Genomic DNA, 18,292 nt, shown 5'->3' on the forward strand with positions numbered 1-18,292 from the left:
ATGGTAGTGCCAGAGAGACAGTAGTCAAGCCCGAAGGCCCAAAGGGGTCGCTCAAGGGAAGCAAGGACAGCTGAGAGTGGCCCAGTAATGGGTGATATGTTAGAGGCCCCTGTGAGAGGAAGGCAGTGTGTGAATGTGTATGAAAGAGGCCAAAGGTCTGAGTTTGCCCTGGCCTCAGACTGGGGACCAATATCAGTCTGGATACCATCTGCCACAGTGTTGGAGAGCTATGGAGCTGTGGATAGACCCCTTGGCACTGAGGCAATGAATGGGCAGCCTCCCACTTAATGTATCATGGTACCATTCAAGTCTTGGCAGGTGGGGCAGGGTGGACTGCCCTAAGCAGGTGGGCGGGCTAACTCGAGATCTAGCCCCAGGAAGAACCCCTGTCACAACCAGTTTGAGCCAAATCAGTTAAGTCTTATACTACTTTCAAGCAGTTTTATCTCAAACCAGTTTCAGCCACTCTCAAACTAGTTTATGTGCACTGAATATCTGTCCTGTTACAGGTTTAAACCAGTTTTCAATCACTTAAACTGGTTCGTGTAATGTCTGCCCCTAGCCTTAATGCTCAGAATCTGACTGAATTGTCCTGAAGCTGAAGGGTGCATAGAAATATAGAGTGTTTGAGTGTCCTGCTCCATGGCAGCCTGCAGACAGAATGCACTTGTAGCTGAACCATGTGCCACTAATGCTGCATTATCCCAACATACTGAACCTTTCAGCAGCAAAAATCAGGGCCGACTGGTAGGGATGTCTAAGCTACTGTTGAAAAGCTGAACTTACTGCTTGTTATAAAGCACTCTCAACTTGAGAAGCCACGGGGCCTCTGGCAAAGAACATGCTGTTCCAGATATAAGGCAAGTTTTAAAGGCTCAGTGTTTATCCTGACTTCATAAAAAAAAATAAAATGCAAAAGACTGTTCTGGCTTTGAAGTCGTACTCTCCGCAGGGTAAGAAACAAAACGCTGACTTGGGGATTTCAGCAATTCAGTTAAAGTTCTGTTCAGCCCACAGTCTTCCTGCATATGAATCAGCAGTTGCATCATTCCTAAAAGTGTATGTTCTTGAACCAATGGTACTTCTTATAAACCCTTCAATAAAGTGCATCCAGAAGGTATAGGCCAGTGCCCAAAATAACATTTAGCGTGGTCTGGAAATTTAAATTTACCACAGGCAGAGAACTCTTTAAGCTTCTTGGGAGATCTATTGTTTGAGTTAGCAGCAGACTCTCCATAGATGTGAGCAGATACTGTCCCTAGCACAGAAACCTGAGTAAAAGTACTTGATATCCAAAAGCTTGTCTATCTCCCTCCAAGCTATACAGCTGATCCACAAAAACCTTTGCCTCTCACATTTTTCCTGGGCCATCATAGCTACAACATCACCCCAAAGCTTGCACATTACAGGTGAGATTCAACTTTTAAGTAGTAAGAAAGTCTTCATTATTTCATAAATATTTAAAATAGAAAATGTGTGCATTCTACAATGTTGTGAAGCAAAAGAACAAAAAGCTGAGTGGAATTTATGCCCCTGATTTCGTATGCAATATAACAACTGCTAAGCCCTCCCTTTATCATCATATAGTAAAACTTGACTTTTAGTAGCTGTTCTACATAAGAAGTTAGTCCTTTCTTCGTGGAGGAGCAGGAGATAGCTACAATACCCCAGCTATGCAACACCATAAAAAGTATATATATGGAAAGGATGGTTAAGTCTAGTGGTCACAATGGCTCACTTGAAAAAAGGGCAGATCAACTTCTCCCTGTTCTTTTGTACTGAAAAACAGTGTGGTGATGGGTCTGGCATAATCCAGCTAAATGCACTGTTGAGTGTGCTATATGCAAATCCCTCACCTCAACTTCTCCTAAAGTGCTGTATTGTATGTATTCAGTGAAGCTTTCCCAAGGTTTGAAATCCCATGCTTTCTAAGTGTAATAGATTGCGTGCTCTGAGTTTCATAGTTTCATAGTAGTTTGGGGTCAGATGGGACCTGAACAGATCATCTAGTCTGACCCCCCACCACTGGCAGGAGCACACGCTGGGATCCCACATACTCAGGCAGATGTTTGTCCAGCCTCTTTTTGAATTTACCCTAGGTAGGAGTGAGGACCACTTCCCTAGGAAGTTCGTTCCAGATCCTAGCCACCCTTTGAGTCGTAACCTTTGAATCAGAGCTATCAAAGGAACAAGACATAATGCATTAGGGATGGGAAAGAACTGAAAATTCTGTCTTCTAAGGCAAGTCACTCTGCTCACCGACACCTGATAATGCTGGAGACTGGCTTGAATGGGCTAACGAGCAAGCTTTCCTTTCTTTACATTTTATCGTCCAGGATAATTTTAGGGGATATTAAGTTTTCTTACCAGTAGTTCCCTATTCTCCCTGTTATGGCCTAGGAAAAAATTGTGAACTGACGAGAAATGAACTGTAACAAAGGAAAAGCTTTTGGTAAATCTCATCTTCTGTTCCCACTGGTGTCTTGTCTGTGGAATTGAATGTAGCAGGAAAGCAAACTCTCTCTGCCTGGCCTAACCAGCATTTCCAGCATATTGGTTCCTGAACCATTATCCTGGCTATGCTTGAACACAGCTCAAAGACTAAAGGAAATGAAGGAAAAAGAAAGCGGCAAAACGTTATAATAAGACACAGTTCTTAAGGATTTTTCTTGCAGCAGTCATCTGCAGCATTACTCAGGGGCCAAGTCAGCCCTATTAGGTTTCTTAATTTTGCTCCTCTCTTAATTTGCCAAATCCTCTCTTAATTTCCTTCAGTTTATTTGTGCCTTTCTGGCACTCAGCTGACAAAAAATGTAAGCAGTATCCCAGGGAAAATTTCACTAGTGCTGTACAGAGGAACTCTTGTCTCCCTAGTTTATTAAGTTTCATTGCAGTATGACAATGCCCAAATAAGAGGGCCTGATTTGGCCTGGCATTGTACAAACAGAGCAGAGAGAGAGATCGTATAAGCTCTCAGGTCATATAAGCTACTTGAGGTGCTCCACTGCAGGTGTATTTATTAGAGCTATACATTTATTCTCTGTAGCTCTTTGCCTTTTGAGCCCCTTTCTTCCACAAAGCACTCTTGTTTTTCTCCCATTCTCATTTTCCTGTTGTTTGTGCTGATCCTGTGTGATGCCTGCCTTACTGTGAAGTGACTGCCTTTAAAATCTTATCAAGCAATCAATGCTATCACAGTATGATTCTTGTGCAGAAACCTTCCTCAGGCAAAATGTAAAATTGGAAATACTTACTGGTAACCACAGTACCATATAGAAACCTAGTACCATGAAGACAGAGAACAAATTGACTACAGACAAAGAGAATGAATGAATTTTGGAAATGCTTGTGAAATGATTTCTGGTTATAATGGGTAACATACGAGAATAAAAAATATGAAAGAGCATAAGTTTAAAACTGGAGCTTAATATAAAATTACATATTGCATATTGTTTCAGAAAACAATATAAGTGGTGCTTAACTGTGATCAGAAGAAATCTAAACCATCTGTAGCCTCTCCTAAATAAATCATGGAAAGTGGGAAGAATTCTACAAATGTTGGGAAGCAAAAGAACAAAGAGCAGAGTGAAACTATTGCCTCTGACTTTGTGTGCCAAAAACCACTTTCCCTTTATCGCTTGTGCTCAGCAGAAACTCCCTACTCTTACATTTCAAGTAAGAATGGAAACCTTGACTAGCTCACAGATAGCTCTGGGTGTCTGAACACAAGCCAGACAGCTAACCATCTGCTTAAGCCTGCCCAGGCCACATGAGCTGGCTCTCCCCAACTTGATCCTACCTTGTATACAGCTGCATGTCATGCTGCTTGTCCCTCACGCGCAGCCATTGGAATTGGTCCGCTTGTTTCCTTCTGTGCTTGACGCTGATCGGTAGCCGTGGAGAGGAGAAGTCCGGTATAGAAAGGCTGTGGAAGTTAGGGGAGTGGTGGGATTTCTTCCGGAGGACCCTTGGGTCCTGGGCCTGCAGCCCCAGGTGAGTTCTGAGCACACTGCAGGAAGGGATGGACTGAGAGAAGGCAACAACAGCAGCCACTCGACCCCCAAACCCCAGGGTTCAGCGGTGCCCAGGGGCTTACATGCAGATGGCCTGAAGGCTGAACCTGTCACAGCACACGCATACTCTGAGCAGTGCCCTCAACCACTCTGAGCTGCAGGAGCCTCCCATTGCTGCACTGTTCACTGTGGCCTGCGCTAAAGCCTTTTACGTTGCACTTTATCCTCCAGTGGAGCCCCAATGTGTAGGGCCCTACCAAATTCACAGCGGAAGTAGAGTGCGCAGCTCCTCCTGTAATCTTGCATGTTCCCCGCACGCACCTTGCCCCTTGTGTCCCCTGCACCCCTGCTGCTGATTAGCAGAGGGCCCTGCCACTTCCTCCTAAACAGCAGAGAAGCCGAAACAGCGGTTTTAAACGTGGCACCATTTTTGCCTCCCTGCCAGTCAGCAGCAAACAGCGAGGCCATCTCGCTGGCTCCTAGGTCAATCAGCGGCAGGAGGCAAAAACGGCACCATATTTTAAAGCACAGGTTTCACATCCCTGCTGATCAGGAACGAGCTGCCGGCGCAGCCTCTCCACCAATCAGCAGGGGGAGGAGGGTGGGGAAACCTGCACGATCAAAGGAGCCACAGTACACCCCACTCCCACGATGAATTCAGTAGGTCCCTACCAGTGTGCCTGCAGTCTGCTCACTTCTACTTACAGGCAGTAGAGAAGGGAAGGGGCACAGAAGGGCCACAAGTCAGGAACCAGGGAGTTGTGGGATTGCTGCTGGAGGCTTCTCATACCCTGAGCCCGCAGCACCAGGTGAGCTCTGACCAGAGCCGGGCTGAGAGGCAGCAGCAGCTGGACCTCTGACTCGAGTGTTCAGCAACGCCTCTGGGCTGTGATGGAGTACGGGGTCACAGCACACAGGTTTGGGCTCGAGGGTGGTGTTAGGGTCAGCCCTGTCAGCTTCAACATCTCCTAAAACCCTGTATCCTACTCCTGCCTGCTTCTGTGTGACTTTGAGCACGTTTCAGTTCACGTTCTCACCTCAGTGCCCCCACATGTAAACAGGAGTTAATGGCATTCACTTCCTTCAGCAGAGTGCTGACAGTTCATTTGGTAAAATTTCCCAAGTTCCTGAAATGAAAATACCTCTGAAATATATTGTATGAAATGGGGAAACTCAGCACCCATTTTGCTTTTCTTTAGATGATCCTTAGCTTTCCTGCTTCTCATGTGTCCCTGCCACAGACACACATTGTTGGCTTAAAGAGATTCTGCAGTTCCAGTTCACCCCAAGCCAAACAGCAAAACAGCAGCGCTGCAAGTGTTCAAAACATTGTGGTAGTTAAATGTCCATTAGAATGGCCCCAGATCCAGATCTAGAGAAACATTTCTAAAATATGTCCCAAGGGCTAGCAGTACCAGTTACCCAAGTCTGTCAACTTCATGGTGGAAACACCTGTTCCCATCCACAGTGAAATCACAAAGGCTTATAACAAGTGGACCCAGTAGCAGGGCCACAGATCCAAACTGGAGTCAGAGAAGCTTTGTCAAATTGGGCTCAGCATAAATAAGGTTTGGGAAGACCTCTGGACCAAATTCCAAGTCCTATAGTGAGAAGTTATGGATGGACCAGGGGCAGTCTCTGTAAGTGACATTATTCTTTTTTCTTTCTGTTCTGCTATACGTTTGTATGTTCTTCCCTAACCTCCTTTCCTTTCAGAGAATGCACTATACAGTTTACAAATCCAAACTTATAGGGGCACTTTTAGGTTAAATATGGCACAAAATTTAGATTTCTTGTAGGAGTAGGCTTACAGAATTCCTTGACAATAGTACTGTTTTCATTAAGTTTAGTTTTTAAATTGGGCTAGACAATTTTTTATTTTTTTTTAAGAAAACTCTAAGTAATCCACCTTGAAAAACATTGCATTACTATGACATTGCATTAAACCCAGGAAGGTAAACTAATTAGAAGTTGAACACAGACCAAACCAAAGCCAACCACTCTGCTTTCATACATCAAACAATTTGAGACACACAAAGGCTCATTATTAATTGTGAAAAGTAAATTGAATTGTAATCAGTCTCCCAGCTTTAATAATCTACAATGCTGGGTGTTAGCATAGCTATGGGATATTTTCCTTGAAAGTATTTTTTAACTCTGACATAAGCAATCAATTACTCACAGCGTTAGTTTACTTAAGTAGATAATCATTAATTACCAAGCACTGCATGTGTTAACGAGAGTATCAACTAGCTTTTAAAGCAAAGGTCTGAGAAGCAGAATGCCTAAGGTTTGTTCCAGGCTCAGCTATATTCATTGCCGTGGCACTGTGGCCAGGTTATTTTCTCTATGGATGTAAGTGTCTCCTGGGATGAGATAATACACCTGAAGTACTTGAAGGAATTCCCAAAGGAAACAAATATGCTCATAGTCCTGAGTATCCAACCCTTGTGGGTTTATTTCAGCAATTGCAGGGCAGAGTATCTAACCAAGATCTTAAATGGATCCTGGGTAGACTAGTGCACCTGCCTATCCCTGGTGGAGTTTCTTTGTGAAAATTTGCTGTTTGCTTATCCCAGTCTACACTAAAAATTTTGGCTGGTACAATAATATCAGCTGGGGTACAACTATTTCTGCAACATTTTCATATCGGCAAAGCCCTAGGCACAGCTATGCCTGCAAAAACCTGACATATATATATCAGTTTTGCTGGTAAAAATGTGTCTGCAAGAGGAGGATTTGCTTATACACCTAAACAACTGACTTATTTAGTAGAGACTAGGCATTAGTCTAGGAATGCTTTTCCCTAACACAGTATTTTAAGTTTTGAAGAGTCCAGTCTTTGCACACAGAGGATTAGAAAATCAGAAACCAACACACTTACACAGAAAAATCAATTAAATCCAAATGTTCTCTTGAGCTTCATGGGCTGAGCTTCCCAAATAAATGTGCTATTTCGATCAAGCTAATTCTTTGTAGACCATGGGAAAATGGTGGAGGGACGGTAACAAGGAGAAAGAATAAATCACTTTCAGACCCAAACACCAACATGTTTGGTACAAAATACTATGCAATGTTGTTTTAAATCAGACTGGATCCCTATAGCTCAGTAGCATTCCTCCAAAAAGCCCAGTACCAGATGCTGTAGAACATAGAGGAAAATGCAAGTAGCTGTACTAGGGAAATGAGGAAACACTTCCTCTGTGGCCACAATACTCCAAACACCTATCAGATAAGGGTGACTTCTGAGCTGACACGGGATGCTTTGTGCTCCTTTTGTTTTCTTCACATCCTATGAAACCTGCCTTTGTATGTTTTCTTTATCCACAAACAATCCCATTTCTTTTGCAAAGCTGTTGGCCTCTCTCCCTCCTTTGGACCAAAGCATTACAAAGGTTCATTATACATGGCGTAGTTTCCTTTTATGTATTACATGACTTGCCTTATTGACTGTTTCCTTGTTCTTGTGCTATGACAGAAGATAAGGAACATAGGATTTATCACCTCTACCAAGCTCAGATTTTGTGTACTTATATGGTGCTTCCTCTTCACTGTATCCTGTAAAGACTCAGTCATTGTTCTTACCTCATTCATAAGTTTTTCTGTGCTTCTTGCCATTTACGTTATCCTTTTGTGAACTCCCTTTATTTCTGCTATATCAGACTCCATCTGTTTCTGCTATATATCAAACCAGAATTAGGCACAGTTGATAACTCTCAATAGATTTTTTTTCTTCCCACTTGGTGTAAAGTTATTAAGTGTGCAAGTTATCAATAGAGCTGTGTGAGTAATAATGGACTTAGGTTTAATGGCTGACCCAAAAAATAAAACAAAGTGGGGAGAGGGAGACAGTTCAAACTGTTTTGTTTCATTGTTGGTTATTTGCCCCTTTTCTAAAAATGTAACAGTTTTGTATGGCTTCTCAGAAATTAAATTCAGCTTGGATTTTTTTTTTTGTTCCCTCCAGTGTGTAGGCTACTCTAAACTGAGCTCACAATCAGTACAGCTCCTCAATCTCATCCTAACTCTGTTCTGGGAACACTGCCATCACACCTGTGACTACAGGTTAGTGTAGACATATCTTAGGTAGCTTAAAACCAGTTAATTCAAGTACCAATGACAGTCTAATTGTGTGCATGAGGAGGCTACATTAACACACTGTACTCTCTGCTGCTGAGGCTAGATACCAGACTGGCTCAGGTTTGGCTCCACTACATTGCAGTCATTGTAACCTAGTCATCCCCACTGCCTAAGGTAAAGTGCTTTTTCCTAGCATGTCTACAAGGGGATGGGCGAGTCTCTGACAGTGCTTTCCAACGTAAGAACTTCTGGAGCAATCTGATCATCTTCTCCAGTCAACACCTGTAATTCATCCTGTGCCACTTCACTAAAAAGTCCAGCCCACTTAGCTAATTTCTGACTGAAAACTCAAAATGACCAGCTGGATATAAGAGGTTCTGTGCTGTAATTGGCTTTGTGAGCCCAGTCATGTAAATTTGCTGCTCGTCTGGTGGCATATATCATCCAAGACATGTGGGATCCCTGAGCAGTACCATATTTGGTTATTTCTTTTCATAGTCTCTGTTGGGTTGGCAGAAGAGGTATTTGCACCATGGGAGCATTCCAGAACTACTGCTCATCCTACAATGAAAGAGGTCTGTTTTAAATCTTTAAAGATGTCAAACAGCTCCAAAGAGGTGGTGACTGTTTTGAAAAGGAAACAAAAAGGGCCTCCTGAAGAATATAAATGAGTCTGTGAAATGCACACCCTCCCCCACGCCAAGTAATCAGTGTGTTCTGAATGTTCTGCTTAAAACTTGTTTCGTATTTGCCCACCACTATTGTAACACTCTTTAGAGCCCATTTTGACCTACAGTGTCACTTATTAATTGCTGAATGATCAGCAGCCCAGGAGCACCCTGAAGTTTGTGCAGTTAAAGTGCTTTTTTTAAGTGCTGTCATTCTTTCTATCATTAATCATGGCATCTAGAGTTTCTTCTGGCAATAATCTCCCCAAGGGGAAATCTGTTGTATAAAGCAAAAAGAGTTCCTTCAACAAGAGCAATTTTCCTGACAAAAAGCATGCACTAATATTACACTACCCTGAAAGGCCATTAGAAAATGCCTTTGGCAATTCTGTGGATCAGCAAGTTTTGGAGGAAGTCAATCAGAGTGAATGTTGGAAAACTGAAAGTGTGGGTACTAGGGCAAGTTGACAGAGGGAAGGGAAGGGATTGATTATTTAACTATTGTGTCTTAAATCGTGTCTTTCATATAAAAATGCTATGTAGATGAATGGTGAAGAGACTGCAGGATAAAGGAAATCCCAAATGTATGTAATTGCTGGGCCTGCCTCTTAAGGCTGAAGACAGAATAGTTCCAGTATTCTGGGCCCCTAATAGAGACTTCATTATTTCCTTAAGCGTTTCTATGACAAAATGTTTAGTCTTAAAAATAAGTGTCTGTTTGCCTTTGTTAATAGCAGCCAGAATCTTTACAGCTATTCTGCTATTTGCTATTTGTATTACAGCAGCAGTTCCCTGAGGCCAGAAACCACATGTCTATTCTCTGCATTCATGTCTATTCTCTGCATTATTGATATGAAAAAGTTGGGTAATTTGGTCACGAAGGTCCATGTTTTACTACCTCTATCACCAGAGTTGGGGAGAAAAGGTCTTAAGGCCCTGCTTGAATATCTCCCACATAAAATTCCTGTTGGAGTGAGATTATAGGAAACATCCTTTTAATTAACTGAAATTTCTTCCCTGATCTGGCAGGTTCTGAGTCTCTGGCTGGTGGAAAGCATACTGCTATCAGTCATCTCTAAAGATGAAGGGCCATGGCAAATGCCATTCCATATTGGACCCAAAGCCCACCCAGTCGAGTATCTTGCCTCATACAATGGTCAACTCGAGATGGTTCAAAGGAAGAATCGGGAAACCCTGCAGCAGATTTCTCCATGGATTGGATGGTGCAGGTAAGCATCCTCTGCTTGTATTATGGAACATTCCTACATTGCCCTTGGGGCTGTTCTACCACACTGACCTTCCCTTTGCTCTCTCCTGCACCAGTGTAGGAGTGAAAAATAGTCCAGTTATTCTTACCTGTTTTTTTGAACAGTCACTGCCTTTGAGTTAGTAGATAAGCCTAATGAGTAGAGTGTTTCTTCAGTCTGTATGTTATCTGTGGCTCTTTGTTTTTCCCTAGTAGCTCAGTATCACCAGTGTAAGATGTTAATGAGTTTCCTTGACTATCTGTGGTACAGCAAGGGAATGTTTCCTGCTCTGCAGACACCCTGACAGGCCTAGGGAGTCACTGACTATGACAGTCCTTCCACAGTTAGATATTGCCAGGAAGTGTCCTGTTGGCTTTTTTCAGTGGAGATTGTGTACCCCATAAGGCAGCTGGAGAGGCAGACCATTGAAACCCCCCCAGAATATTTGCTTTTAAAGTAAGATAGTAAGATAAAGAGGGTCTCCAGGGGCCCAAGAAAAACCTGGATATAAGAATAGAAGACTTTATTAGCACAACTGTTAGTAATTGTGAAAGTGAGTACCTGTCCTTATTACTAGTTACTTGGCAGTTACCATTCACCACAGAATTCACTTTGTGGGCTGGGGACAGAAGTTACACATAAACTGGTTTAAGTGATCAGAAACTGGTTTAAACCTGCAGCAGAGCAGAAGTTCAGTGCAAGTAAACTAGTTTCAAAATGGCCAAAACTGGTTTGAGATAAACCTGATTGAATGTAATATCAGACTTAACTGATTGAGGTCAAACCAGTTTATGGAACTTCTGTCCCAGACCTCTTCCTGGTTTGAGTTTAAATCAGAGTCCCCCAGGATCCCAGCATGCTTTGCAGTCCTGGGCTGTGCTGTGCTGTTTGCTTGAGCAAAGCACAGTTGGCCCCGCCCCTCTGCTCCCTAGCCAGAGCAGTGAGAGATGGCTAACAAGGGGGTGGGCGTGGGAAACCTGGCTGGTGCAGCCCAGTCTGCTGGCAGGGGCAGAGCAGCCCCTGCCAGACTTTTCCCCACTGGAGTGGAGGGGACAGGGGATATGGGCCAGCAGGCTCAGGGGGAGGGAGGGGGATTAAACCCCTTCTGCCTCCCCTCTCCCACCCACATGGGACCCCAGCCTGGGTCTGCCTGGCTTTCTCCCCTGCTGGCCTCTCTAGCAGCAGGGGGCATGGCCAGAGCCCACCCAGACAGCAGCCTCAGGAGTTTAATCCTCCACCATGTCCCCCCGTCTGCCTGAGCCTGCTCCAGCCACACTCCCTTGCCATGCAAGTGGCTGGCTCCCTGCTGTCACAAACCCCAGCTGGGGTCCCTATGCTGGTGGTAGAGAGGGGAGACAGGGGAGTTTAATTTTCTTCCCTGGCCCTCATTTACCTGAGGTGTTGCCCTGGGCCAGCTCTGGCCATGCCCCCTGCCATGTGAGCAGGCAGCAGGGGGCAAAGCTAGGCAGGCCCTAGCTGGGGTCTCCATGCTGATGGGAGAGAGGGGAGATGGGGGGGTTTAATTCCCCTCCCTCCCCCCACTTCACCTGAAGCACTGCCCTGGCCAGTATCTGGCCACATGCCCCCCCCCCCCCTTTGGGGGACAAATCTGGCAAGGGCTGCTTGACCCTTCCCACTCCAGGCATACCTTGGCTGGGGTCCCTGCAGGCCAGGGTGGATGTTTAACCCCCTCCCCAATCATATTCAGCAGCCTGCCAGGGCTTGGCCATGCCCCTCCTCCCCAGCTCAGCTTCCCTCCAGCCTTGCAGCTGCTGCCAAAAGGAAAGGAGGGTTTGCTCTAGCACCCCCTGGCCTTTAGCCTGAGCCACTGCAGATATATAGCTGCATTTCTGAAATCAAAAGTGAATGTCTATTGACTTGCAAATTGGTTCAAGCTACACAGGTTAAAATAACCTATAAAGATTGAATCAATTCAAGCTTGGGTTTTTTTGTTTTGTTTTGTTTTTATGTCTGTACTTAGCTGTGGTGTCCAATTTTTAACCTGTCACCTGGGAAGCATCCAAGTACCTTTGGATACCACAGAGATGCAGCTGAAGGGCTGATGTGAATTTGTAGTGGTGCACTGCACTTCTGTCATGAAGTAATTCCAAATGGAAACAAAAGCAATGCTGGAAAATTCCCAGCAACTAGTCACATCAGTGCAGAAATCTCTGCCTTTAGCCAGACAAGAGCATAGTTGCTGACAGAGGAATGCACCATCCCCAGGTGTGGCCCAGCAATAAACAGTCTGGAATGGCAGAATATTCTGCAGATCTGCCTGGTTACCTGAGGGGCTTTAGCAGAAGTCTGGAGACTGCAATGGTGTGTGTTTGAAGTGGGAGATCTGGAGGTGGCTAGAAACGGCTCTTCCTTATTTTTGGAGCCTGCCACTTTGAGATGCTCTGATTTATCTCCACCACAGTTATTCAGTATGTGGCATTTCCCACAGTGCATAAACAATTAATACTGTGGTAATTAGTCCTGGTAGCAGTCATGGTGATAAAGGTGTAGTTTCTGTCCTGACATACTCCTAACTACTTTTTAAAAAATGGGGGAAAGAGTAAAATAAGGGAGGAAATTGTGCCATCATGGAGTGCTCAAACTGTTGCACCATGGGAGGTCCTTACTCATATGATGATGCATGAAATCAAGATCCTGCACACTCCCACTCGCTGTAGAGCTCCTGGTACTGTAAGAATTTGGGTGTTAGCCTCTGTTCTGGGCAAATTCCAGCCTGAGCAATTGCATTCTAAATTCCCACTGCTGTTCCAGATGGAGATAGTGTTTGCTTCCTTTTCTAAACAACTGTGCAGTGTTGCTCTGCATGCTGCTCTCCCTAAATGGCTGTATGTGAAAAAGGGTGAAGTAATACTTGCTCAGAAACATCGGTTTGTGAAGCACATGGAATGAATGGCATTGAGTAAGTGGAAGATACTATTTTGTGAATGAGGATAATACACTGGGTTGAGTTTCCATCAAGAATGTTCATCCCAAGTGGTTTCAAGTACTGTGGTTAAAGAAAACAGACTGCATATTTTTGTTTTTCCTAGCATAAAAAGACTTGCTGTTCTCAATAACATCAAACCACCATAAATAAATCAATCAAAGCAATAAACCCTCCCATGCAAAGACTGTCATTCCCTCAAATTGTAAAAGCATGTGAAAGCATTGGGCATCTAAAGAATACTCAGAATTGCAACAGCAAACCTTCTAGCACTAACTGCTAGGAACACTGAGGACTCTTTCAGAGACTTGTCCTGTTGCATTTGGAGTCAGTGATTAAACTCTCATTAAATGGGAGCAAGTAAAGTCTAGTAAATCTTCTAATAGCTTGTCATGTCAAGGAAGTGGTTCAGTTCCCAACCTTTCCACAAGCTTCCTGTCTCATCTTGACCCACATCAGTTAGCTTCTCTGTGCCTCAGTTTCCCCTCTAGAATAAGATAATAGCACTTCCCCACTTGACAGAAAAGATGTGGATAAATTACATTAAATGTAATCTGCTTTTACAGTATTGGGGGGCCATAGAAGTTCTTTACTGTATGTCTACACAGTACAATGGCATTATCATGCAGAGTTGCTTAAGCTAGCTTGGGTACAAAAAGCACTATAAAACTGTTAGTGTGGTACTCTACCTGGACTCTGCTTTTCAGCAGGCCTGATGTAGCTTGGGTGGAGTGCCTTGCCAATGGATACACTTCCGGTACCTGAGTTAGCTAAGGTACTTCTACAGCTAGGGACAGAAGTCATACACAAACTGGTTTAAGTGATCAGAAACTGGTTTAAACCTGTAACAGATCAGAAGCTCAGTGCACATAAACCAGCTTCAAAATGGCTGAAACTGATTTAAGATAAACCTGGTTGAATGTAGTATTAGACTTAACCAATTTAGGTCAAACTGGTTTATGCAACTTCTGTCCCAGAGCCCTTTCTGGTTCAAGTTAAATTGCAGACCCCCAGCATGCTTTCCGGGCTGTGCTGTCTGCTCCAGAGAACAGGATTGGCCCTGCCCCTCTTTTCACTAGCTGGACCAGTGAGGGCTGGCTGACAAGGGGGTGGGGGACAAGCTCGGCTGGGGATGCAGCCCAGTCTACACAAGGGAGACTGCCCCCTCCCCAGGCAAATCCCAGCTGGGGTCTGGGGCCAGTGAGAGGTGTTAAACACTCCATCCCCTGCTCAAACTTACTGCTGGCTGCAACTGTAAACTACAAATCCCAGAGGCACCTGGAAGCAGGAAGAGGAAGTGATGAGCAACCCTGCCGAGTCCTGCTGCTGTAATTCTGGACTGCAAATCCCAGAGACCTCAGGGCAGCAGGAAGAGGAAGTAAACACCCAGCTAGATTCCTCCAGTGCTCTCCCCCATCTCTTCTGGCCTAAGCCATTGCAGGCATGTGGTTGCATTTCCTGAATCAAAGGTAAATGTCTGTTCACTTCTGTTTCAATTTAGTCTGTGCATTTTAGGCTAACCTGCAAAGACTGAATCGATTCAGTCTCAGGCTTTTTGACTGTCTGTACCTAGCTTACATGGCTGTGCACTGCACCATGTAAACAGACCCTTGGACATGTAGCTTTGTAGGGATGACTGTGCGAAGCAAAGTAGTTATTCCAAAGTATTCTGCAGTGCAAGAACTTCAGTGAAATTGTGGTCCCAGCAGTCTATAGTGGGTCCTTTGATTTAACACACTGATTCATGTTTAAAAAAAACCCTCAAATAAAGTTCCAGCTTGTGTCCCTGATTCTACACTCATAGACAATTGCCAATACCTAAAACTAGGAGGGAATTCCTAGGTTAAGTCCAATCCCCTGCTACTTCAGGCAGCCATATTAGAAGCATTTTCATTTTAGTCGTCTAACTTATGAAGTGGGGGGAACTATCAGGTGTTTGGTATCCAAATGTTTGTCATTGAGGAATGTCACATGTGAAAATGTAGATACAGAATTGGAGGCAAAAAAATCTGAAGCTCAAATGCATTACCTACCAGATAATCTGCTGTAGCTGGAAGATGCAACACAAGTAAGATTAAATTTAAAAATAACAAGGTATCAACACATAATCCCTTACAAACTCTGCAGAGTACTTATGCATTTTGTGCTCAATGTTAAAAAGTTAACTGGATGGAAAATGCAGGGGGGTAAGTTGAGGCTGTGGTGGATGACGGAGGCATGCTCACCATCCTAGGATCAGTTACACAGAGGCTGGCAGTAGTTGGTGTCAAATGCTTCACATTTGTTAGTAGGGATGACAGCTACCTGATCCACTAGGTGTAAATATTGAAGGCAATTGTTTGTTCATGTATACTTCCTCTTTTATTAAAGTATACATGCCTCTCACCAGCTTTAGGGGTTCAGATAGCACTGAACCAGCAGCCAAACCAAACCCTTCCTGGTTTCCCACAGCTATAAAAAAAGTAAATAAATAAATAAAAATCTGCTTTGGACCATAATGCTGAAAAAGAAAGGATGAGGGAGAAGGAGTGGGCTCTATCTGAGAACTATCAATGTGTGAGATCTCCGTGTCTGAGGATGTTAAAGAGCTGTGAATAAATTTCCTGGGCCTAAGTTATACATGCATTCTTTCTTTCTTTTTTTTCCCTATAGCAGTGTACATAATACTGAAATAAGAATAGCAATCCAGTCAAACCAACACAGTGACCTTTTTGTTAAAGGTATTTGTGTGCACCCTCAGCTGATGTAAACAGGCTTCAATTATGCTAATTTTCACATAACTAGGAAGTGGTGGACAACCAGGGCACTGGCCCTCATATGCACCCAGGCCCTGCCACTGCTGCCACTCAGGGCACAGACCCTTGTTGTTATGCCTTTGAATTTTCATCTGCTGAGGATCTCACCTACTGCATTGATCTTGCTACCCTTACTTCTGCTATACAACTGCTTTGAGACTTCAAGGTACACTAAAAAAATTCTGATAACATAACTAGATAATAAAAATGGCTCAAGATTCCAGTTCAGTAGTAATTTTCACAGGAAGAATTCAGTCCATTGTACCAAATTGCTGCCTTAGTATGTGCACAGGTTATTCCCATCTTCTTCAAAGGAGGAGTCATATGCCTGCATGAGAGCAGAATATGGCCTTCCAAAAACACTGAGTGATACAACCTGGATGGTGGTTCCTCCAGTGCTTACTGATGAGATCGTTGTCCCTTGTCACACGCTTTGACTTGACTCAGTAACTCTTTCTTTGTGTACGGTGCCTACAGCAACAAGGCTTCTGTCTTTGATTGGGATATCTAAGGACAGCCATAAACAAGCATTAAGCAATAAACTGGATAGGGAGCAGTTCTCCCCTCCCACAAAAACATTCTTGTTCTTCACTGGGAGAAACCAGAGATCTTCTAAAGTTTCTTGCAAAAAATAAGTGACAGCCATAGACTTCACCCTGGCAGCAGCCCAAGGGTTGGGCATTTGGGGAGTGCGAGAAGTGCAGATTCCAATTTTTGGTCTGATTCAGAAAGAGCAAGGACTTGAACCTGAGTTGTTAAGATCCTAGGTAAGCGCTTACTAGACTGTGCTAGTTACTCTGGGGTATTTGTCTTTTTCTGAAAATTCCTGACCAGCTCCAAGTAATAGACATTTTGGGTATCTGCCATGAGACTTTGTAGAGATTTTCAAGTAATCTGCTCCAATGTAATTAATTTTCAGTTAAGGCTAGGCAGGCACATATAGAGCTGAGCTGTTGAATCTGCTGATCTGTGTTCCATTCTGACTCTCCGCTGCTGCAGGTTGTGGTAAGAATTTAGACCTCACCTAATACTTATTGGAGTAAACAGCAAAAACCCCATTGAGCATAAGGTTGGTAAACATGCCATTGACCAGGAAACACTAGCATGTTATTCATTTAGAAGCTTATCTTATTTATGTTGAAAAATCCCCCAAGTCCCTTCAGCAGGGCTGCATCTCAGATTTTTAGTTTAAAAAGTGGTCCATTAATCTTAAAATTATTCTTGTGATGATTAAATTCTTCAGGGTTTAATAACAGTGGGCTATAATATTTTGCTGCTTTATTGATAAGTTAAATACTAACAAAAACCCAAAAAGCAGGGATTTGTAGTACTTCTATATTTAAAACTCTACTCTACTTTGGTCTCACCTAGCTTTGCAGTAGAAATTACCGAGCAATTATTATTTGCATAATTATGTAGGTACTTTTGGTGCAGAGTAGGGAGATGGATTTTGCTCTGATGAGACATATGGTATGAAAATGTTGCAGGTGAGTTGCTAAGGCAGCTTGAAAGCAAGTCTTAAACTGGTGGTTTTTTGTTAAAGTTTTGTTCTATCACTAATTCCAGTGGTCAGTAAATACTGGCAGAAATCTGTCTTCCCACTAGCTTTAGATCCTGTTTCCTGTTGTCATTTGCCATTCTGTCTGGCCAACCCTCAGTGCTTTAATGCAGCTGTGTGGGCAGCTGCAGAAATATTTGAAAACAAAACTATCCACATCTCTTTAAAAAAAAAAAACCCTTGCTGCTCAGAAACATTCAGTCAGTTCAAAGATTTGGCAACACTTGTATTCTACATGGTAAGTTCAGATGGTTGAACTAAAATTACAGTTTCATCTAGATTTAAAACAGAGGTGGGTGGAAGGAAAAAGGGTGTTGCCAAATGGAACTGGGGAAATGTTAAATTTGAAAGAAGTTATTGTAGTTAATGCAGTTAAAAAAATACTTGCATCTCTTCAACCCAAACACAGTTGATAAGGAAGTTGTCTGGCTGTCAATTATGGTTATTTCTGGCAATTATTATACTATATATCACTAACAGTGAAATTGTTATTTCTATCTAGACAAGTTTCTGCTGCATCAAACTTACCACAGTAAGGGCACAACGCTAGCATTTGAACTTGCTAGAGCAGGCAGTCCAACTAATATCGACCACTCATGGTAATAAATGATGCCCAGCAGAGAGTGTTGTGGTGGGGTAGGTACCCTAGGTGTGTATGAAACAGTTCTTTGTATACACACAGTGCTTTATAAATAGTTAGTGGTGATCTCCCGTCTCACAGAACTGATCCAGGTCTAATTTTCACGAAGTTAAAGTAGCTTGGGCTTCTGAGATTTTAATTGTTTTAAATATGGATCCTTGAGCCAATCCTCAGGGTCAGAATTTCCCTCAGGCTCTTGTGGAATGTTTTCCGTGGTCGTCTGGTTCAGAAATGTATACTTTCTATGAGTGATCTCGAGGGGACAGAGCCTCTGGATTTGATATCAGTTCGTTATTGTGCACTGGGTTCCTTTATGGCAACCCTCAGTGATTAAAAATCTCTCTTGA

The 18,292-nt window shown here is 43.4% G+C and overlaps 1 protein-coding gene across 1 annotated transcript in view; it reads left to right on the forward strand.

Annotated features, from left to right (window-relative positions):
- Window positions 1-9,852: 9,852 nt before the first annotated feature.
- The window catches only part of TPM1 (tropomyosin 1 (alpha)), a 210,128-nt gene continuing 201,688 nt past the window's right edge, over window positions 9,853-18,292 (forward strand). The window contains exon 1 of the mRNA XM_019503833.1: window positions 9,853-9,990. Coding sequence (XP_019359378.1) covers window positions 9,853-9,990 — 138 coding nt within the window. The remainder of the gene's footprint in view (window positions 9,991-18,292) is intronic.

The sequence above is a fragment of the Gavialis gangeticus genome, unplaced genomic scaffold (genome assembly GCF_001723915.1).
Source record: "Gavialis gangeticus isolate Ggan-Ray unplaced genomic scaffold, GavGan_comp1, whole genome shotgun sequence".
NCBI classification, from domain to species: Eukaryota; Metazoa; Chordata; order Crocodylia; family Gavialidae; genus Gavialis; species Gavialis gangeticus.